Raw genomic sequence first — 24,243 nt, 5'->3', positions numbered from 1 at the left:
TTAAGCTTACATCTTGGCCTGAAGCAAATGCTTTATGGGTTTATAATAGAACGAATTGATTGGCTTAGAGTCATTAAGGCTATGAGATTAAACAGTTGTATTAAAGAAAATCCCATCGAAATTCCATTGTACAATCACCGCAAGGTATTATTTTCTGAAGTTATACAATGCTAATGTAAATATATAATAATATTGAAATCAAGGTAAATTGGAGATTATCAAGATGTGTTTAATAAAGCTAGGGAGTATTTTACATTTAGAGCATTACCTAAGTAATGGCCAGTGCTTCAACAATTTGAGAAACAAAATCAGGGCCAGGTTTCAAAGTGTAAAATAAATATCCATAACCACACATTGACATAGACGACCAAATGAATAAATCAAACAGGGTTTATGAATTTCCTATTTCGGCTATAATCAATCACCACATTGTTAGTGGCTTAAAACAACAGTTTTGGAGGTCAAAAATACCAAATGGATCTCCCAGGGTTAGAATCAAGGTTTTGATAAGATGGCATTCCTTTTGGAGGATCTAAGGGAATCTTGTCTTTTTCAAATGTAGAGGACACCTGCATTATTTGGTTGATGACCCCGTCTTCCAATGACTCTGAATCCACTTTTAATTACACTGTGCCCATCTGGATAATTCTGGGTCATTCCCTTATTAAAAGGTCAGCTGATTATTACTCTCGATTGGACCTACAAACTTTATCCCCTCTTGTCATGTATCAGACCATGTTCTCAGTGTACATAGATTGTCTCCTTCAACCTCTACTCCTAAGGTTTGGCTGTGCATGTTGACTTCCTTCCAAAGAGTATGACATGGAGAGGGACAGAGATCATATAACTTTACAGTGGAGAAATCTGGCAAACACACCTTAGCCAGGTGTTTAAGACCAACACCAGCAGTGTTGAGTCAGGTGAAAAGTGTGCCCCCTTCATAGGATGTGATCAGGAGGTCTCTTGACCTCTGTGGGTTTTCTCCCCAAATTTTACAGCCTCATGGAATCACGAAAAACCAGACAACACCTGACTGTGGGGTATCCTATGAAATTTCTCGAGAGGAGCTCTTTAAAACTGTCAAGGTCATCAAAAACAAGGAAACTCTGAGAAACTCTTGGAGCTGAGAAGAGCTTAAGGAGCCATGAGGACTGAAATAGAATGTGGACAAAAAAGGGACATGAAACAAAAACTGAGAAAATCTGAATAAGTTACAGACATTAGTGAGTTATAACGTGTAGGTATTGGCTCATTAATTTTAACAAATGTACCAGACTCATGTTTGATGTTAATACTAGAGGAAATTGAGTGTGAGGCATAGGGCAAGTCTCTATCTTTACAATTTTTTCTCTAAATTGAAAAGTTTATTTAAAAAAAAGAAGCAGCAAAAAAATGCAGACATCAACCATATTTCCCTTCTCTGATTCCCAAATGGAATCCCCCACCCCCAGCCCCTGCAGGATACATTAATAAAGAAAGAATTTCTACTCTGAGGCGTGGAAGCAGGGGAACATGCCCTTGAGTTGTTGGCCCCTGGAGTGGGTGTTCAAAGGCTGATAAAGGGAAAGAGTAAGTTTGGGGAGGGGCGGTTAGATCAATCATAGTCTCAGAAGCTAGGAAGAAATGGTTGCATGAGCAAAATATGGCAAGTAGAAAAGTGTAGCAAATGTATGGGGAACCATGAAAAATAATACTACTTCCAGTAACCATATGAGCCAATATTTATGGCATTGTGCAAAACAACATTCGTGTGTTAGCAGAAAACCAGCTGATTTGAAGTTGTGTGTGACTTTTCTGTATATTCTTTTAAGCTCTTTCTTCGGGAAATCCCTGGTGATTGAAGTAAATAGTTTATTTTTTTCTTCATCTTCATTATTTTATATGGATTTTTTAGAGAGCGAGCATGAGTGGAGGAAGGGTAGAGAGAGAGAGAGAGAGAATCTCCAGCAGACCCCCTGCTGAGCACAACGTGGGTCTCATGACCCTGAGATCATGACCTGAGCCAAAATCAAGAGTCAACCCTTAACTGAGTTAAGCCACCTTAAGAGAAAAAAGGGGCCCCTTCCTTCTCTTAATTATTTTACGGTATAATCATGATAGTGTTTGGCTTAATCTACATAAATAGGTAGGTGTGAATTTTGTTGATGTTCTTTTTTTTTTTTTTTTTAAGTGCTGTATAGTCACATAGCAGTTAGTGCTAAGTACCCCAAAGAAGAGTAATTTTCTGTAAAGGCAGACATGTACCCAAAGGGGAAACTATCGTGTTGGTGTTGATTTACCAATTTCAAGTACACTGGGGAGCCAGAGACATCTGTGGTCTCAAATGGTTTGTTGGATCGAGGTGTATGTTGGGATGTTTAGGAGGCTGTGTGCCTCTCTTGGGTATGTATGTATGTGAGTGTGTTGTGTGTGTGAATGTGTACCTCATGGAACAAAAGCAAATGGCTGTAACAGTCAACTTGGGCTCGGTTATGCTGCTAAACAAAAGAGTCTTGCAACAACAACCCAAGCTTTTTTTTCCCCTTTTATGACATCTGTGTCCATTTGGGGATGACTGGTTGCTCTCTACATCCTGTTCTTTCCAAAACCAAGACTTTGAAGGAGGTGACCTCCATCTGGGACATGCTGGTCTGGTTCGTAGAGGGAGGGGGAAGACTATGGCAGAAATGAGATGCCTCACAGTGTGTCAGCTTGTGAGTGTCGTACAGCTCTTCCATTCACATTTCGTTGGGCCAAACTGGTGTGTTAGCAGCTGGGGATGTCACAATACTTTCCTGTAAGAGGAGCATGGGATATTTTGAGCAAATCACAAAGTCTTTCATCCAGAAGGTGTCGAGGGAACATAACACACTGAAAAAGACATGAGAGACATTTCCCTTAAGTGTGACTCCTGCTTGACATTTCTCTTGTTTGGTTCATGACATCCCTGAGTTTCTCCCTGAAAAGAGAGACCAAGGAACCGTGGCCCATCAACTGAGCACTCTGAGATGTTCTCAGTTTATTCCTCTATGTTGACAGCAAAGGGACAAGAAGACAAATGTTCCAGCTCCCTCTAATTCCTGGACCACAACCCAAATTTCCTGGCATAGAGATGCATCCCATCACTGACATCTATGTTCTGACTACTAAAGGAACCTTTTATTAGAGTTAAAACCATGCCAAAGAACTCAAGATCTTCCAGAATCTCTTGGCATGGAGAATGAATATACGTAATTATATATATACTAACATACCTACATACACACCTACCGAGGTTTATCATTTTTTAAATACAGCATTTCTGGAGCAATCTCAGGAAAATAAAAGCCAATTTCATTTTCAACATGAGTTTTCTAAATGCAGGTGCAGAAAAAGCATGGAGCATGAGCCAATATTAAATTTGTTGTAGGTTTTAAATGCACTGTGATTTAATTTCAAGCTCTTGGAGATGGTATGAGGAGGTAATATATTCTATCAACTGAACCTTCTAATAAAAAGGAGAGACTCAAATCTAATAGGATTTGTCTTTTATTCCTAAGAACAGAAACATTTCAATAACCAAATTCACAACAAAAAATGCTAAAGTAAGGCCATGCAGTGCTTTGAGATTTTAATAAAAAACACAAACGTATATCACAGACCTATATATTTTTAGACTGAGTTTGATTTTCTACCACAGAAACTGTGAAAACAATTCTTCCTAATTCTGAAAGAAAGAAAAAAAAATATTATTGATATTTCTCTCAAGATGTCTTCCCAAGCCAGTCAGACAAAAAGAAGAAAACATACCAAAAGAATTAAAAAAAAAAAAACTCCTATTATTTCCATTATTGCAATGAGACATTTTGAAACAGGTAGAAAATGAAGAATTAGTCTTTGCCTTTACTGCAGTCACAAACACATGACTTCAATTTTCCTGAAGGAACAACCCAAGACAATATTTTGCTGTAGTGAAATTCACAATAATTAGGAGGGCATCAAGAACATCTGAATCGCATAATAAATATCTGTAGGGTGAATCATAGGTCCTTAACCTCCAGACCACAGTATGGAACTCACATTCCCATACCCCTTCGTGTGTCGTGGAGCCGAAGTCTTCAGATTTTGGGATGCCTTTCCAAAGGTTTTTCAAAGTACAACTCTCCTGATGAGTTGAAAGAAATCTATTTTCATGCTCTCCGTTTCACATGTTCTCTTTCCTAAGGGTTTCGGATCACCAGAAACCCTCCCTCCACATTAATAGTAGATGCCCTTCAGTTCCCAGGGTAGACCTTCCTGCCCAACGTAGCCATGGCATGTAACAAGGAGGGATTCCAAATGCTGGTGTGGGGAAGCCTCTTCTTGAAGGCTGTATCTGACAGGCTTCCCAGTCTTGCCCACATTTTCATGGAATGGGAGCTCATCTTGTTCAGATGTTTTGAGTTCAGAAAAATTAAAAAAAAAATGAAGCCTAGATCATGCATGGTGAGTCCTTCAAATGCAGAATATGATTTTTCTGTAGGTAGACCATTGTCTAAAGTCCACATGGCTTTTGATGAAGCCCAAAGACTAAGTGTTTCATGTTTTTTCAGATTCACTGAGCTAATCCCATTCAAGTCAATGTTACAACATGTTAAAGTTGATGTGTGGAGTATTTATTCTGGGTATGGCCAGTGGTGTTCAAGGCTACCATATTTAACATGTCAATACCTGTCTGCAAAAGAAATGGGTTCACCAGTGAATTAAGTCATGAGGCATGGGCCGTTTGTTATGGGCGGGTCCTGTTCAGCTTACTGGTGAAATGAACCCATTATTAAATTAGAAGATGAAAAAAGTATTCTTCTGAGGGGGCTGAGTGACAAACTAATCAATCACACACCCATCTGTGATGGCCAGGAACGCATTTATTTCCCCCATAACCCATTACATAGCTTCCTCTGTAATGAAAGTAATGCATTTAGCAACGACACACTCTTTCTGTATTTAGGAAAACAAGGCTCAGTTGCTCTTGGAATTTGCTCTCTTAAGAGACAAAAAAAAAAAAAAAAAGAAAAAATTTGAACCAGTAAATACATTTTCAGGACAATATCTCATGCTAGGAGTGATAATCCTAAAGGTTTTCTAGGTTCTATCCCTTCTGTCTATTCTTGCATAAATAATGTGACCGCCTCACAGTATCCGATGTCTGTGTTTGATGATTTGCCTACAAAGTTAATGGATAGTTAAAAAGAGGAAATGGGAAATTACTTTCTTGCCTCAAAATGTTAACAGCAGCATCTAGAGGATTTTCATCTTCCTCTTTACTGTGCTCTGCCTTTCCTGAATTCTTTACAAAGTATTTCTCTTCCATTTAGGATAGAAAGTACCCGTTTTAGGAGTTTTACTTTAGAAAATGATGAAGTTATAGCACAAAAAAAGGAACATGAGAAGAGCAGGTATAAAAAAATGATGGACATCCTTCAGGACCAGGGACATTGAGATATTTTATTTATAAAATCACTTAAATTTTAATAATGGAACAGTTATATATTTGTTTGAAGTTGCTTAAATATTCTCTTTAAAACTTAGAGCTACTTCCCCACAGAGGTTTGATAGAGAGGCTAATTATTAGGTGTAAAGGAATATTTTTCTGGCATTTCAGGGAAGGTGTACATGTGGAGAGGGAGGAAAAAACTCATGGTGTGTATGGGTTTTGAAATGTCTTTTTTGGCATGCACAAGATGGGTTTACTCTGGAATAAATTCCAGCAGAACCTTTCCCCCATAGTTCATGATTCTAACTAAATTCGATATTTAAGAGAACTCTGTTGGTTTTGAGGTCATTTAATTAGCTATATTTGTGAGGAAAAAAATACAGCAACGGCTTATTTAAAAAGATCAAAAGGGTGAAAAAATCAAATATACATCGTACATTAAAGGTGATATGTAATTATGTTTCTGGGTCATACTCTGCTATCTACAATTAATTCAAAATTGTGGTTGGGCAAACAATTTCTGTCAAGATCTCTGGGTGATTTTTTTTTTTTTCTTCAGTTGACAAGATCGTTTGAAAATTTGTGTGGAAAGGCAAAGGATCTAGAATAAGGAAACTATCTTGAAAAAGCCAGAGAATGTTGGAGAGTTTCTCCTTCCCCGTTTTAAAGCATATTTGAAAGCTATAGTCATCAAGAAATTTGGGGGTTCTTGTGGATAGAAATGCAGAAGGGATCTCCTTAAAAGAGTCCAGAAATCAATTCAGTCCTCCATTTAGAGCAAGCTGGCTTCCAGCAATGTTATCTCAACAGTTTAACGAGAGAGAAGTTAGTCTTGCAGTAAATGGTGCTGAAACCATGGAATAGTTATATACTAACAATGAATTTCCACCCTACTCTCATATACACTGCATGTAACTCAAATAATTAAAAGGTGTAGAACTACAACTCTTAAACGTGTAGGAAACCCCATAAGAGAAAATCTTCAGGGTCTCGTGTTGAGGAAGGATTTCTTAGGTATGAAAAGCACAAGCACTGGAAGAAAATTGATAAAGTCGACCTCGTCAAAATTAAACTTTTGCACTTCAAAAGGCGCCACTGAGAAAACCAAAGGAGAAGTCCCAGACTGAGAGAAAAGATTTGTAAGTCGTATTTGTGGGGAAAGACTTGCAACTGAAAAATAGAAAGAACACTTAAAATCTAATAATAAGGGACAGAGAACCCAATTTTAAAGATGGGCAAAATATTCGAGCAGACATCCCACCAAAGAAGATGGTACGTGAAAAGATGCTGGACATCGCTACCTCATGAGCAAGGTGCAGATTAAAACCACAAGGAGACCCTTTTTCGCAGCCTTTAAGATGACTATCACCAAAGCGATAATAATAGGGCTTGCATCCAGAATGTAGAAACTGGAACCCCCTATACAGGCTCATGGAAATGCACCACAATGCAGCAAATTTGGAACATAGTTTGGCAGATTCTTAAAACCTTAAACATGAATTTGCCCTATAAGATAGCAATTCCATGTCTAGATATCAAGCCAGAAGCCAGGGAAACATACATCCCAACAAAAATACTATCCCCCCAAGTGTTTAAAGCAGCATTATTCCTAATAGCTGATAAGCGAAGCTGGTCCAAAATCCCATCAACTGCTGAACGGAGAAACAAAATTTGGAGTGGTCCATACAGTCGAGTACTACTTATCCCTACAAAAGAATGACCCCTGCTATAGCATGCGTGGCTTTGGAAACATGACACTCACAGAAAGAAAGCAGACACAAAGGCGACATAGGATATGAAATCTTTTATACAAAACACCCCAAAAGGGCAAATCTAGAAAGACAGAAATTAGATTATTGAGACTGGGCATAGTAACATGGAACCTTCAGTTGGACACGGTCTTTTTAGGGTTGGTGGAAATGATCCAAAGTTGGATAAGCCAGTGGTTGTACAACTCATTAAAAAGCCATCAAATGTTATGCTTTGATGAGTTGGTTTATGGTATGTAAACCATACATCAGTAAGGCTCTTAGAAGTCACGCTTTGGGTAACAGAAATTTGGTAGGGAATCCAAGAGCAGCAGGTTATCCTGGACTGCTACTTTATTCTTGATGGAACTACGTCATGGAAATTGTGAAAGCATCACTAATCCTCAGAACTTGGCTCTTTTGTTGGGGATGGTTCCCTGAGCACTGCTTCTCATCCCGCCTGAGATGGATTTCATATCACTCTCATTTTGCACCCTGACGGTGAGCCTGGGGCACGGAGAGGTGGGTCTTAGGAGAATGTTCTGGCATTTCACTTCCCTGACAGCTGGGTTGCAGAATGGCCTTTGGGCTAAGTCCAGGACACAGCACACAACATGGAAGAGAGACTCCAAACAAGGATTATAAGAATGGGCTCCTGGGGAGGGTCACGTGTAGGTATGGGGTCTTCGTTAAAGAATGCCTTCCCCATGTTGAGTGCGTGTGTTCTGGACACTGTGTTACAAGAGGGAGTCAAACTTGAAAACACTTTGTTGGAAGGAATCTGCTGAATCAGCACATTCTTACTCCTGTGACTTTTGTGATGACAACTTGATTTTTTTCTAGCCAAATTTTTTTTTTCTTTTTAAATGACATTAGTGACCTGTTTCTGAGAAGCTTATATAAAGTCTTCTTCCATGGATGAAAGGAATTTTTTTTTAAAAATATTTTATTTATTTATTTGACAGAGAGAGAGAGAGCACAAGTAGGCAGAGGCAGGCAGAGGGAGAGGGAGAAGAAGGCTCTCCGCAGAGTTGGGAGCCCAATGCGGGATTTGATCTCAGGACTCTGGGATCATGACCTGAGCCGAAGGCAGCCACTTAACCAACTCAACCACCCAGGTGCCCAGATTTTTTTTTATTTTTTCCAGAAATGAGAGAACTTGTTTGTAGAACAGTTTTGTGTATCATTCATGTAGTCTACTTCAGGAAAGGCATCCCTTTTTAAGGTCACAATTTCATCATAAATTCAAGTCCATGAATTCGCTTTAAGATAGGTTCTGTACTGATGAACTCTGGCAAAAACAACCCCAAAGACCCTCAACCTCATTTGATTTTTTTTAAACATTTTCTGTTTTAGATATTTCAATGCAGTAGGATTGTTGGGTATAAATAAATTTGATATCAAGCTAATGACTCTTAAGAAATTGACATATTGAGGTCATGATACTTTCTACGGGATTGGAAATGAATGTGTTGTAAGGAGAACAGGTGGGTTCCAACAAAAGTGTACTTCTAGGTAGATGAGGCTGAATTAATGGTAGCTTGGAGTTCCAAGGGGTCCCAGGCAACTCTTTGTCGCTGTCTTCAATGACCTTATATTAGATGCTTGAAATTATGAATAGCAGGAATAGTTAAGCCTCAAAAATCAGCAAATCAGATGTCCCACCCAACCACCAAGGTCTGTGAGCTAAGAACTGTTGAACCATATAAAATGGACAATAAGCAATCCATAACTGACCTACAAAAACAACAACTTCAGATCTTGGTTTTGAAACACGATGACTTTCTTTGAGTTAAGCAGAACTTCTAGAAGAATGTCATTCAGGCACTTTTGAAGATACTGGATCTGGGATATGCATTCCCCCAGGGCCATGTCTGTCTATAAAAGAAGAGAATTGAACTAATTTACCGAACAATTCAAGCAATATGAAATGTTTTAGCATGTTGTATCTTGAGAATAGGAAAACCCAAAATGGCACACTATGTACAGAATGTGTAAGAGAGTATTTTGGGGAGTAGTTGAGGGATACTCCCACTGCCCCATATTTTGTTTCCCTGGAGATTCTTAGGGTAACTTATGTTCCAGATCATCAAGGTAGGTGATTTTATTTATTTATGTTAAATTCAATGAGCACTGACACCAAAGTAATATTTAGTAAGTGTTTCAAACACAGAGAATGTGATGTTTAATGTTTTCTCTTGTCTTAAGAAAACTTTATTGAAAATGGTAGCTGTGTTGTTGTTTTCTTTTTATACTAAGTGGGAACCAGGACTGGGTAATAGCTCTCTAACCACTGGGGAGAGGTGACTGTCCTGATTTAAATTAACTAACAAACTGACATTTCTGATTTGTATTTGAAATGCTCTGTTTTAAGTTCTTCTGCATGAAATGAATGCCAATTTTCAGTATTTTATTGAAAGTCCTTCCGTGTTTATTACATAAATGTGTTTTCTCTTACGTTATGGATGTCCTAACAAAAGTGTACTGGTGACATTTCATGAATTTATGTAGATTGTCACATATTAAAATTAGAGCAACATTGAATACTTCATATGCATTTCTTTTAAGAATGTGGGAAATCCTTTTTAATAATTTAATTTTCTGTTTTTTATTTTTTCAAACTCACATTAGCTCTGTTTTTTTTTTTTTTTTGCAGTTTTATCATTTTAACCCCCAAACTGCATTTTCACAGGATAGAGCACATTTTTTGCAAGTAACATTTTGAATTTGTTCTTTTTGACATCTTTATGTTTTTATGCATTTTGCATTGCCCTATCTCATTTTTTTGAAATCCAAATGTAACAACTTTCAACTTTTGTGTGACATATTTTTTTCTTTTACTGGGTAGTATCGCTCTCTCTTCTGATTTTTTTGCAAACCTGTTGTTTTGAATTCTCTTTTTTCCCTTTATTTTCCTTCTCAATATGACCCAGGAGCCAACACAAAGAAAAACGCAGATGATATAACCAGTAATGACCGTGGTGAAGATGAAGGTATTTTTTGTTTTTTCAAAGCTCGACCCTGATGCATGGTTTTAATCTCTCTCTCTATTTTTTTCTTTTTTTTAATTTCAGTCCCTTTTTCCTCCCCTTCTCTGAAACAAGTACACTTCTGTGTGCTTCTTTATTTTCTTCTTGTTTGGAAACCACTGTCCCTTTTAGTCCCAAGGACCCTGTACATGAATGCAAACCACCTGTGAGAAGTATAAATATTTCTAAATATGAAGTGAATTTAAAAAAAAAAAAGTTATTTACAAGGAAGCCCATCTTTTTCTTTTTCTTTTTCCTTTTTTTTTTTTATGGCTTGGTCGTAAGAAGAGAAAATGAAATTTTAGAACATGCATAACATGCATGTATATGTTCTTTTCTTCCTTCCAAAGGTTATTTTTTAAGTTATATTGTATTTTGGACCTTTGGTCTTCTTAATTCCTTCTACAAGCTGCCAAACTCTGAGAGACACCTTTGTACAACTTTTTGGGTGTCTGGCATTTGAGCTTTTGTTTGTTTCTTTTTTTTTTTTCTTTTTTAAAAAAATATATGCATTTAAAAATAGGCTTCAAAGAATCTTCTCTGGCTCACAGTGAAATACATGAAAAAGTATTTTAATGAGATGTTGTTTCTCTGAGGGCTGCTGTTTAGCAGCTGTTTTTTCACCATTTACCCCCCTCACATATTTGCTTGCTATGGAAAGTTGCTTTGTGAAGGATCCCATGTTACGTGACAGACTCGCCACCAGAAGTAAATTCATGTTTTTTGACCATATGGAAGGTAGTGGCCTCTAAGCGAGAAGGAACCACAAGGTATTTCTATGCCTTCAGCAGAATCAGTGGTTTCAAAGAAACGAAAAGGTCCAGCCATATTCCTGTGCAGGCTCCGTACGATGGGTAAGAAGTATATAACTCCCATCCAAGGAGCGAAATGCACGGACCTCCATTTATTTTCTTTAGAGGACAAAGGCCCTTGAAGGACGTTCAGGTTTGGGGCTGACAGGCAACGTAAAGCGGGGAAGAGGCTGGTGAGTTCTCGCCACCAGGCAGCAACCTCTCAGCGATAGCTTGCGCTGCTGTCTTTGACCTCTTTTCTAAATCAACTGCAGTCCAAGAAGTTTGGCCGATGTTGCTTTCATGCCTGCTTCTCTTCACGTTGTTATTATTTTACTGCTGTTGTCATTCCCCTGTGTTCACAAGGCTGTCCATACGTCAGATGTCTGTCTGCAGGATCCTTTGTGATGGCCTTAGGGTAGCATACCCTGCACTGACTCCGCCAGCCTTCATCTGCTTTGCAGACAGCCTCGGAATGCCTGCAGTTTTAACAGAATTCACAAATGTATTAAAACATAACAAAACAAAATTTTAAAAGTACTCCATCAGATCACATAAAAAGAAGAAAAAAAAATGTATTAACTGAACCCCAAGCCTTTTCTTTGTTCTGTTGCACCAGCCAGGAGGATAATTTGCCTCTTGTTCTGTATTTCTTCTTAGTGCATTTCTATTTGATACTTAGGACCTGTTTTCCCAATGCTCGAAATGCAAATTCCTTACCATAAAATCACCCCTAATTTTCACTGAAAGCAATCACTTGTGATTTTTCTTTTCTTTTTTTACTTTGTATTAAGAGGACATCTTGTAATTCCTCCCTCAAGTTCATGAAAATCTTGTGCTATGTGTTTGGAAAGTTCAGAGATACTAGCTTAGCATTTTTTCCAGGGAAACCCCTTCAGACAGTCCTCAAAATCCCTACTTAATCCTTTTCCACAGTGGAGTAGCCAACAGCATGTACTGAAAAAAGAAATGATGGCAAATGCACTAAATCAGGATCCAGAGAGAGAGAGGAAAAAGTCATGCAGAAGAGCACACCTCTCCAGAAAGCTGTGTCTTTCAAAATTCCACATAGCACATGATGCCTACATGATGAATAAGGGACTTTTATTCTATATTTGAATTTTATTTGAGAGAATAAGTATCTGCGGAAACACGGGGCCATGATACTCTTTCCTGTACTTGACTGTGAGCCTTCTGCTTGCCCTTAGTGAGGCAGCCAATGAACTCATTTTGACATTGGGATCATAATTCATTTATTCGCAGCCACCATCTAAATGATAGTGGTTCATTTCCTTAAAACTCCTTTCTGATATTTCACAAGCGTCTTGGTGAATTAGGAGAGAAGAAAAAAAAAAAACCTTGATTGATAAAAAGGTGAAAATAAATGTATATGGGTACATTTGGGTTTCTTTTGATAACATATAGGTATTTAAATATTGATACACACCTATGTGTATATATCTCTATAAATACATAGAGATTCAGAAATAAATATCATTGAGATCAGTCTTCCAAAACATTCAATATAAGCATAAGGACTGATTAAACAGGTTATGTGATCAATACCTTTTTAGAAAGTGGTTTCCACAAATGGACACAGGGTCTCTGAATTTCTGTTCTCACAGACCAGTGCAAAACATAGTTTTTACATCACTGCTCAGTAAAGGAACAAAGGTATGACCAAGGGTACCCACTGGTAGCACATCACAATGAGAGTGTCTAGTCTTCTGTGAAAATATGTAACATTTCACAAATTCCATCTTGAGGCGGGAGTCTTGTGTTGTTTTTATTACGTGGCTTTCGTGTTAAATGTGTGAGCTGTGCCTGCAGCCAGTAAATGAGAACAAACACATTTGCTTGGGCATCTTGTTTTGCTCTGTTTTCAGTGGTACTCATTTCTGTTCTGTTGATAGTTTTTCGCCCTTTCTTTGGTTTTCATCATCCTCTGTCCCGTATTGAGCATCGAAATCTCACAGCTAGTCTCGTGTGCTCATTGTGAAGTTGAAAATGAATCTGTAAGCTCACCTTTGAATAAAGAGGGCAGTCATCGTAAAGATCAATGATCATTTTTAAGTTGATTTCACACTTACTTCGCCAGCTGAAAAACACCATGCCATGTGCTTCCTCGATAAGTCAGCTTTTAGGACTTGAGCCCTGTTCAGGAAATAAGTATTTCATCTAAGTTCTCTATATTTCAGTGTTTTAGATATACAGAGCAATGGACAGATGCACTCATATGACTTCAAATGTCTGTGTGCTTCTCAAAGTACCATTCCTAGGACTAGAAAATATCATCCCATTGACACTTTTCTTAGGCAATCTTATGAATGTGTCTGTAACTCAAAAATACACACCTGGTTGATTCCAGCCAAAATAGGGAAAAGTAATCCATGTCCCTTGTTTCGAGCCTCCATTAATCAGTGTGATTTTTTATTGTGTTTCCTTACTTGGCTTTTTTTCCAGACATCCATGATCAGAACAGTAAGAAGCCAGTCATGGTCTATATCCACGGCGGGTCTTACATGGAGGGCACCGGCAATATGATAGATGGGAGCGTTCTGGCAAGCTACGGCAATGTCATCGTGATAACCATTAACTACCGGCTGGGCATTCTAGGTAAGTGATTGCGTTGTGTCAAGGCCGTGATAGACGCGGGTGACAGACGAGCACTGCTTTCCGTTGTGTGGGGACTGACTGGTTAGAACCATGTTACTCTGATGTGTATGAAGGTCTACTTCTCTGTGCTTCCTGGACGGTGCAAGAAATGTTTGTAGCTCGGTCTGCCTTTTTAGCTTGGTGCTGTTGAACTCTTGAATTACATTTCAGGGAACCCCTGCCCTTCCTCAGACAATGGCAGGCTCCAAGGTTGCCAAAGTAAAGGAAACTATTTAAGGTGCTCTTCTTTCGTTGGGTTGTGAGAATACCACGGAAGCCACACAGCTCTGTAGAGTGGACACCTTGCGGATGGTGAGCCTTTGGTAACAGGTGGTGATGGCCATAGACATGGACTTCTTCTGTGGTTACGTAGGTGTGTTACTTAGCTTCTCCCTATGTTGGAAAACTTGTCACTTAATTCCTTAACTGATTATCTTCTGTGTGTGTGGGCCCCTGCTGTGAGGTCACAAGGACCGTTGTGTTTACACACAATGGAGCTCAGCTCTTGGTTGAATTTTTGCAATAGTTTATGATTTACCATAAAAGGACACTGGCTACATTCATGGAAATTCAGCAGGGTAGGTAGCTTTCCATTTTCTGATGCTTCCTTCATTTTTCCCCAGTGGAGAGCTTAGAAAAAATATGTATTTGGTAGGGGGTGATATTTTCAGATTTACATTCTTTGGCAATTTTGTCTGCTTGTTGTATGTTTTATGACTGATATTCCTAGGGGTGGGTAAAAATGTTTTCAAGACAACAGTACATAAACATGGTGTTGGAAATTGAGTCTTTCGCAGTGTGATTCTACAGAGGGAAACATGGATATCGCAGTGCAGTGTGGTTTACAGTAAAATAAAAAAAAAAGGAAACAGTGAAGCTTTTGAAACAAAAATTACAGATGAGAACATTCTCTCCAAATGGGCAAAATTAGCAAGAGTTTTTGTTTTCGCCTTGATGTTTTAATTTTATTTTGAACATTTTTTTTTTTTCATTTACATGTGGAATATTCACCTGTTGCAGACCCCTGGAGCAGGATTACTGGTAGAATTGCATTTCTAATTTAGAAATACAAGTCGCCCACAGATGTTTTGCAAAGTTGTGCCTTTTGGAGCATGGAGAAAGCCTTCGAAATTCCTCCTTGTTGTTGTTTTTTTTGTTTTGTTTTGTTTTGTTTTGTTTTGTTTCCTTTAAAGGAAATAAAAAGCATTAGCTTCAAGAGTCCACACATTTTGTGATTTTATTTCTTCTTTTTTCAGAGGTCTTATGAGCCAGATCTTGGTAGAATCATTTTAGTTAATCTCATATAGCACTGATTGTGTGTGTGTGTGTGTGTGTGTGTGTGTGTGTGTGTTTTCCAGCAGCTTCTGGCTAGCCCCTCTGGCTACTAGTGCTTGCAACAGGAAATCGTGTTTCTTGATCTTTAACAAAAGGTCCATTCTAACAAAGAGGTGGAGAGAGGAAACAACAGCGTTGGAGCCATGAGCAGAGCCTTTTCAAAGAGGGCAGTGTGTGGGGCCCCGTGTAACATCATCCCACCAAGGAGGAGCGCCGGGGTCTGTTTTCTGAATGAAGCAACGGACGTTGCACAAGTTCTTGCTACTTGCAGTACCAAAATGTTCTCTTGCATGCGTGATGTGGTGATGTTCCCTTAAAAGGTTAGATTTCAAGGGAAATTGATTTTCCCCATGTCAAGCCAAGCTGTAGTATGCATCTTGACATGAAGATCTCTGATGAGTTGGGCCAGTTTGTAAAATAATGTGCAGATCTGGAAAATGCTATGAGGGTGAGTCACACACACACACACACACACACACACACACACATATATAAATATATGTACATGTATACATATATATATAATTTAAGAAAATGTTATAGGGATTATGCATATGAATTATATACATATATATATAATTTAAGAAAAGGAGTTTGCTTTTAGCATCTTTCCCATTGAAAAATTTGAAGTGTTTTCGAATTTGAAATCTTTCGGCATTTTTTTTTCAAATTTGAAATCTTTCGAAATTTGAATCTTTCCCATTGAAAAATTTGGCCACGGAGGGTTAAAAAAAAAAAAAAAAAGAAAGAAAGAAATCACGGTACATAACAGAGCTGTAATGGGGGACTGAGAAATCAAAGAATCAATTTAGAATTTCTATGCCAGTCTGTTCACATTCCACGAATGAGCTACTGTGGAGGCCCTAAGAACACCACAGACGCCCTTTTATTTGCTGGGGTGAAATGTGCCAACTTTGCTGATTATACACGGGCCGTAGAGATTCTTAAATGTGACTTAGTTGATCTCCATCACACGGATCCCGCTAGAGCTCCGGTCGCCTTGAAAACTGTCCCCGGCACACACGTTAGCTTTAAGGAAGTCCCTATTTTCAGTCTTGAGAATTATTTTTAAACTACGGGGATCCAGATATTTAAAGCGATGATCAAATAAGACGGCTCAACCCACGTGGTGACGGACGTCCTAATTAGTGCTTTTGAGATGAGTCGATATGTTTTGAGCAGAATGTTGAAATATTGTGTTTCTTCTTTAAAACATCGTTAGTGCATAAATGCTCTTTCCTGTCGAAGAAATGGAAAAATGCTGTTGGATATCATTATTTTTATGGTGTAATTAATGCTGTTTTCACACCCCAAAGAGAGGCTTAAAACAAGAGGAGTTCTGGGGTACAAGCAGGGGCTGGTGCATGGAGTTAACATAGATTTCAGAATGAGGCAGAAGGGAACTAGCATCTTCCCCCTGTCAGAAGTCTGAGCTGTGATCTTCAGAAAGGCAGCAAATTTCATCCGAATTTCTGTAGAACGTTGTAGTGTTCTCTGCCTTGCAAGGTGATTGTGGGCAGTTTCACAGCCTACACCCAGCATCCAGGACACTGCATCCCTTTGTAATTTCCATTCTTATTAACATGACTGGACACCCTATGAATATCATTGTACATCCGCAGAAGCAGATGCCACTGGCCAGATTCGTAATCGCTAATAACTGCAAAATACCATCGTCTAAACTGAGCCTTAATCAAAAGAAAAGTAATGATGATTATAAGACCCTTGTCCTAGAAACAGGAGGCAACACACTTGCTTTTTGAAATAGGAATGTTTTCTTTAATCAGAACCGTGTGACACAGTCCTGCTGGTCATCAACCCTACAACTGACCGGCTCGTCTGGGATGGTTGAGAGCGGTGAACGTGCGGTTCATAAACCAGGATCATCCCAGTCTAGCTGTGATGTACCCTCATAGCTATAAAATATTTAATTATGCCTACATCAAGCCTAGGGATCGAACTGATGTTCCATTTATTTTCAAAGAAGCTGATCTTTTATAAACATATTTCCTCTTGGTTCTTCTGTACACCTTGGTCACTGAGAAGGCGTAGGTATCCAACTCTTATTTAAATGACAAGTGTCCAAAGATCTTCAGTAGAAAAGAGAAATCTCCTCTCTCATGCTTTCGGATAGAACTATCTGGAATTTATCTATAGATGCCTCTTGCTTCTCCTTGCCTCGATGTTTTCCATTTGCCGTTACATCTTGAGTGGGTTAATTCTCCCTGCATCCAAATATCTGTTTCAGTTTACCTCCCACGGACTTACGACCTTGTTGGTTACCCTGCCGTGTCATGCCTCTTGCATGCTTTCAATGATTTTTGCTTCAGAACGTTCCGATCACTCTGCATCGGCAGCAAACTCCGGGAGAGCCTGCGGTGTGGCCGGCCATGGGTGGCTGGAGCTGTTCACTTACTGCTTGCAAACCTCCTTGCGGAGGGTTTGCTTACTGTACTTACAAAGAAACAAAAGCCAGGAGGTGATCCGGACGCCTCCTAGTGGGTTACCATTCGCTCATTCATTATCAAGGTGTTCCAGTGACAGCAATAGGAAATGTTGCCCATGGATTTATATAACTGACTTTTTTCCAGGATTCAGAAAGAAAGTACCAGAGACACCCGCTTGTTTCTTCAGGTGCCAGTAGCTATTCTGAAATTTCTGTCTCAGGGCAGGTTCTGTAGGGGTATGCTGAACTTGTCTTTAGGGCCAGTAATGGCATACGTTCGCTTAGGTGCGGTGACGCCATGACTTTGACTAGAACACAAAAATGTTTGGAAATAAAGGTGGTCTATTGGCAGAGGAAAAAGCACACAGGGATTAAAACTCATACGGCGTTGAGAACCATATGCATGTTGCAATGGTGAGTTCCCTTTTGCAGTTCTGGTCTCCTTGGTGGGGTCTTGGTTTCTATCTGACATCAAGGGTGGGCGGCAGCATTTGGAGATGACTCTTTGATGTCGGTCGAAGTCTTGCTCTAAAGCACTTGGTATGTTGGTGTTCCATGTCAGATTCCATAAAAGGAGTCTGGGAATCATTGGGATACAGGACTCACCAATTCCTGTAAATAGCTATGATGTGAATTGCACATTGTGTGCATCATGTGTGAACATTTTGCCTCCACAATAGCTTGGTGGGTCCCTATGATAACTTTATGCACACAAACCGTCAAGATGCTCTGCAGAGCATCTGTCCGTCCCTCTTTCTTTGGAAGTTAAAGATGTTGCTGGCTGTTTGCCAATGGCCGTGCTTTATTGTTTCCTTAGACGCTTTGTTGTCTTGTCATTGTTTCTATGTCTTAGTAAGGATTTTGTTTTCAACTGCAAAGAGAACCCATCTTATTGATCAAGACAAGAGTTTCGTGTAAGTGCATAGATACAAGGAAAAACACAATTTCCTCCTTCAAGGATCTGCCCGTCTTAACATTGCCCTCCTAACTCCCCTTACGCTTCCTTGCAGGTTTGCCCCAATGTGATTTCCCACGGGAAGGGTTGCCCTTATTTAATTTTTAATACATTTATTTATTTTTCTTATTTTATTTTATTTTTAATTTATTTTTCCTATTTTAAAGATTTTATTTTATTTTGCACTTGTTTTATTTATCTTTTATTTTAAAGATTTTATTTGTGTATTTCAACCTAGACAGAGAAAGCATGAACAGAAGGGAAGGGGCGGAGACAGAGGGAGAAGCAGACTTCCCGCTGAGCAGGGAGCCCAACCTGGGGCTCCATCCCAGGACCCTGAGATCATAACCTGAGCCAAAGGCAGACGCTTAACCCACTGAGCCATTCAGGCGCCCCAAGAGATGCATTTAAAATGCAGTTAAAAGTTCAATGGCTAGCGTGGAGAGGTGATGTGTTGCATTTAGGGAAACATAAACAATAGTAGAGCAGTCAAGGACTATGGGAGAATTGGCAGGGAATGGGATCCAGAGGCAAGAGGAATTGTGGAAAACCAGAATTTTGGAAGTTGGTGGTGGAAAGTATGGGAAACGTTAGGGTAATATCCTCTGTGTGGTGGGCAGCAAAGGGGAGAAGCCCCTTCTGAGAACAAGCTCTGCGTCTCCCCTGCTGCACTGGTCTCTAAGATGGGCTGGAAGGTGACACGGGGGTTATACTCTCCAGATATCAGTCATAACATGCATATATATTTCGCAAGACAGCATTGGCCTTGCACAAAAGAAAAAAAAAAAAGAAATGTTTTTGCCCAAAATGTGTCGCACCCAACGTCTTCTTCATCAGTAGGTTTCTGTGCATTTAATAATCACCTGGAAACACCTAATCTGGTCTTTGTTGTTGCTGGTGTGGAAGGTGAGCTCCAAGAATGGAGAAGTTCATGGTCTAGCTCTGTCCTTGGTGGTCTTTGACTTGGACTTTCCTCTTCTGCCTCCTGGTGGCTGAAAATGCCCACTGCATTGATTGCGTGTATTCAGCAAGTAAGAGGCATCGTTCAGGATTAAAACCCCTGTGTTTGGGACTTTGGAGGAGCTTGGGAACATGGAAACCAATGCATTGGGGTGAAGACCCTGTCATGGGGAAGGTGCCTTCATGGATATGTGGACATGAACAGCCAAGCAAAAAGGCTCTCTCCTGTCCAGAGGTGACAGACATCCGTGTCTCGCAAATGGAGATCCCCAGGGATATGAAATGATGTTTTTGGGGTGGAGAAAGTCATGGTGGGGAGAAGTTAAAACCCAAGACTTTAAATCTCAAGTGCATGAAACCATTGACACACCTATGCCACACTGTGGAGAATGTCCTTGATCCCTTATGAATGATTCAGAATTTCCTAAAGGAAGGTGATATTTTCTTTGTATGGGCATTGCCATTTTTGGAAGTCATAATGTTGGGACACACCTGATAGGAGAATCAATTAATACAAAATTTCCTGTTAACTAGTTGAAGAGCATCATTTAAGCTTGAGTTAGTAATCACACGGGCTATACCTTCAAAACTGTCCTTTCCTGGGAACGTTTGCATTCGGACCAGAGTCTCTTCAGATTATTAATACGAAGACAAGCCCCCTTTTTTTCTTTTGCAAGTTTTCTTCATTTCTCTTCTCACCAAGTGTATGAACAGCCGATCGTCTTGAGTTGTTTGAGGTCACCTGGTTGCACGGTGCAAATTCATGGGGAATTTCTTAGGGAGAATAAAATGTCACTGAGATACGGCAGCGACCTTGTGCACATAGGAATATAAATGCATTTCTCAAATAAAATTACATTTTTACATGTACAACAATGTTACATTGTGATATTATTGATTGGGGATGTTGCATCTAACACTTAAAGTAGTATATTCCTTATTTAGAAATAGAGCAGCTATTTGGGATGAAGTGTGCAATGCCCACTATTAAAAAAAAAATGGATATATTTTAGAACTTCCCACGCAACCATCCTTTGGTGTTGGATGTGCAAGAGCTAAAGTCTTTTGTAGGTAAATCAATTGCAAGGCTCTGGTGATTCTGTTATTGATTCAGGATGATACGCACTGACTTTCACTGCATTCAGTACAATGGCTGTTATTATAGGTTCAGATGTTATGGAGGGAAAGCTGTGTCCCATGAAATGGGTTCAGCCATGAGCAGGTGGGTAGTGTAAATGCATTATAAAAACACACATTTTGTTGTAGGCAGATGTATGACCCGATCTCCCAGAGGAACACCATTAGTTCTACCTGATATAACTAAGGCTTGTACCAGAATCAACAGAACAGTTTTTGCAATAAGGTAATATTTCCAGTTTGGACAGAGGAATGATTCCCATCTTTCAAAGTGACCCTCTGTCTCTGTACTAAAATACCCTGATAACGGTTTAGATGACCTCATTGCTCTCTTTTGTATTCTGCACCTTTGAATATCTTTCCCCCTCATTGCTCTGTCTGTGCCCCTCCTAAGCATCAAATGACCTCCGTTAGGAATATCACTCGTGCTTTTCTACAGTACTTCTTCATGAAAAGGATGTGCGGTAGTCCCATCTTCCCAAAAAAGCATCCTGGGCGAATGGTACCTACTTTCTTACTCCTCCTCGTTTTTCCATGCTCTTGATTTTTAAAGTTCTACTGTGTGTTTCATTCCCCCATCTTGTCGTTAACCCACTTCCTCCTTTTCAATCGTATTTCTTCAAAACTGAGCTGTGGAGAACCACTCAGACGTCATAAGGATTTCCAAGGGCCCTCCAAACACTTCTCAGGGGTTTCACACATCCTCATCTTCTTAATCTTCTTGTAAATGACCCACTGGTTTTGTCTGCCCTTGTAACATCTCTGTGTCCTTTCTTTAAAGCACTTTCTATGCCAGATGCACCTAATTTAAAGCATGCAATTCAGTGGCCTTCTGTATGTTTAGAGAGAGGCATCACTACCAACCCCACCTAAGTTTTGAACATTATCACTCCCCACCCAAAAACAAACCCAGCACCTATCCCTCCCAACCCCCAAAGACTTAGACCATCCCTAATATCCCATCGCTATGCCTTTGCCTGTCCTAGACATTTTCCTGTTAAATGGAATCACACACCGTGTGGTCTCCACATCTGACTCCTTCCACGGGGCAGAATGTCTTCAGTGTTCATGCATGTCATAGCTTGTAATGTGTCAGGACTTTGTCATGTCTTAATGCCAAAGAATAATTCACTGTATGGCTGTTATGCATTTGGGGTATCCATCCATCTTTTGATGGGCATTTGGGTTCTCCCCACTTTTTTGGATATTAGGTATTACCGTGCCTTGTATATTCATGTACAAGTTTTTGCCTGAGTATACATCTGTGTCTTTCTTGTGTACATGCCTAAGGTCATTGGATTACTCTAGCTATCTGAATAATTTCCAATTTCTTTTTGAAAGTGGCTGCAATTGTACCAATGTAAAGGTCCAGTCTCTCCACATCCTCACCAACACGCTCGTTCACATCTATCTTTTTGACTATAGTCATCCTATTGGGTATAAAGTGGTATCATATTTGGTGTGTATTTATCCCAAAACCTAAAGACGTCAAGCATCCTTTCACGTGCTCACGGGCCATGTATCTCCCTTGGAGAAATGTCTGTTCAGATCCTTTGCCCATTTTTGTTTAGCTTTTATCGAGTTGTTAAAGGTTACTTTTTAATTTAGGTACATGTTTCTTATCAGATATAGGTTTTGCAAATACATGTTTCCATTTTGTGTTTTCTCTCACCTTTGTGCTGAGACCTTTTGAAACACAAATGTGTTGTAATTGCGAGGCACTTCCATCTATGTGTTTTTTTTTTTTTCCTTTTGTTTGCTTTTGCTTTTTGTCTTCTGAATAAAGAGTCTGCCTGAGCCAAGGGGACGCCAAGTTACTTCTGTATTTTTCCCTAAGAGTTGTATCGCCTTACGTCTTATTCTCAATGCGCTCCATTTTGACTCAGTGCTTTAAATGATCAACGTGTGCTTCTGGTCCTGTTTTCTAACGACACAATACATCACATGAAGCCGTTTTTGAATATTAAACGAAACGAGTCTCTTGGGATAAATCTCGCTTGGCCCCAGTGAATAATCCTTTGCGAATGTTGCTGGATTTGGTTTGCTAGTATTTTTTTCTTGAAGACTTCACATCTCTATTCATAAAAAAAGACGAATCCGTAGATCTGTGTTCTGGTGATGCATTCGTCAGCTTCTGGTAACGGGACTAGTTTCCCCACAGAATGAGTGGGAAGTGTCCCCTTCGCTTCCATGGTTTCCAAGCGAGTGTGAAGGGTTGGTGTTAATGCTCCTTTAAACAATTGCTAGGATTCACCAGTGAAGCCATCTGGGCCTGGGATTTTCTTGGAGGAACTTTTTTTTTTTTTCCCCCGTTACTAATTCACTTTCTTGGCTCGTTCTGTTCAGATTTTTGTCAACCATCTTTGGAGCTCATTTGCCATCAGACATCCACATGGAAGGCACACACTAGGAGGGTGATGGCTCTTCCAACCATATCTCACACGACATTGTCCCTACACGTTTCACGTCCATCTTCCTACCCATCCACACCATAGTTCTACCAGAAATTGCAAAACCAGCACTTTCAATGGAACAGGTTCCATATGACTTGAAACATTGACCACAAAAGGGGAAACTTTCACTCACCTTTGTGGGTCTCTGTTACACCTTACAGATCTGAAAATTTGGGTGCTCACCTTACTTAACATAGGCTCAGCTCTAGAGAATGACTCTTTGTCGTTGCCCAAACAGCGTAACCCCCTTCCATCCCTTCATCATGCAAGCCCAGTGCTGTCTCGTCAGCCCACTCAGGGCAGAACCCCTATGGCGCCCCCTGCCATGTCAGCCTTGTCTAATCATTGCCCTCCCCTGGTGTACAGATGCAAGAAATAGGGGAAGTATAGCTAGCATAGACCACTCTCAAAGGTCTACAGATTTTCAAGCTCCTTTCGACAAGTGTTACCATGATTGGGGATTTGATCCTGATTTTGGAGGCTTGGAAATTTAAATTTGTGAATGAGGCAGAGGTTGATACATCTATCAGGGGAAGACCAGCATTGACCAAATTGCAGCGAGGATTTATTCACGGACCATGAGGCATAAAACTCTCTGTAACTATCAAAACAGAAAAAAATGGACAAGTCTTCCTTCAACTGGGAAGTGGCACGCAAAATTCACAAAGTGTTATAGGGACAGCCCTGAATTTAAATTAAAAAAAAAAAAAAAACAATGAGAGAGGGTTAAAGTGATAACATACTCATTTCCTATTCTTACATTCCTTAAATACATTCTCAGGTTCTGCTGTTTTCCACATGGTGACTTCCACTGGGAATGGCGTGGTGAACAGAAGAGACAAAAAAATCCCCAAGCACGTAACATTTTTATTGCCTTGAGGAAAAAATAAAGACCAGATGCATCTCATGAAATGCACAGTGTCATAGAGTATGGTCGAGTGCCACGCACAGAAGAGTGCTGGGTTGGCTTCCGTTTCCTGATGTTCATATCAGTGCCCAAGTTTGTTATATTTTGTTTCCATTTATCCATAGAGTAGACCTATTTCCCTTAATCTTGCGTCCTGGGGAAGGGCATGACCTCTTCCGCTGGCCTATCAGGGATGTCCTGTTTCTGAGCTCTTGGATCAGCACCTAGGGTGTTTTGGACCGATGTCCTTTTTTGTCTGGAGGTCTGTAATGGGCCCTGTAGGGTGTGAGCTGTGCACTTGGCCTCTGCCCATCCCTGCTCGGTGTCCCCTCATGAAGAAGAGCAGGCAGGCAGACATCCACAAGAGGGAGAACCACCTGCTTTGAGATATTTCCC

At 39.8% G+C, this 24,243-nt stretch overlaps 1 protein-coding gene across 8 annotated transcripts in view; it reads left to right on the top strand.

The window, feature by feature from the left end:
* The window catches only part of NLGN4X (neuroligin 4 X-linked), a 298,374-nt gene that overhangs the window by 167,642 nt on the left and 106,489 nt on the right, over nt 1-24,243 (top strand). For 7 of the 8 annotated variants that reach the window (XM_032331040.1, XM_032331043.1, XM_032331041.1 and 4 more), the window contains 2 exons: nt 10,113-10,172; nt 13,463-13,615. In XM_032331040.1, the coding sequence (XP_032186931.1) occupies nt 10,113-10,172; nt 13,463-13,615 (213 nt within the window). The remainder of the gene's footprint in view (nt 1-10,112; nt 10,173-13,462; nt 13,616-24,243) is intronic. The other variant, XM_032331047.1, reaches the window with a different exon arrangement.

Source organism: Mustela erminea, chromosome X (genome assembly GCF_009829155.1).
Source record: "Mustela erminea isolate mMusErm1 chromosome X, mMusErm1.Pri, whole genome shotgun sequence".
NCBI classification, from domain to species: Eukaryota; Metazoa; Chordata; class Mammalia; order Carnivora; family Mustelidae; genus Mustela; species Mustela erminea.
Note: the sequence above shows the minus strand (reverse complement) of the source record. Positions and strands in the feature narration are given on the sequence as shown.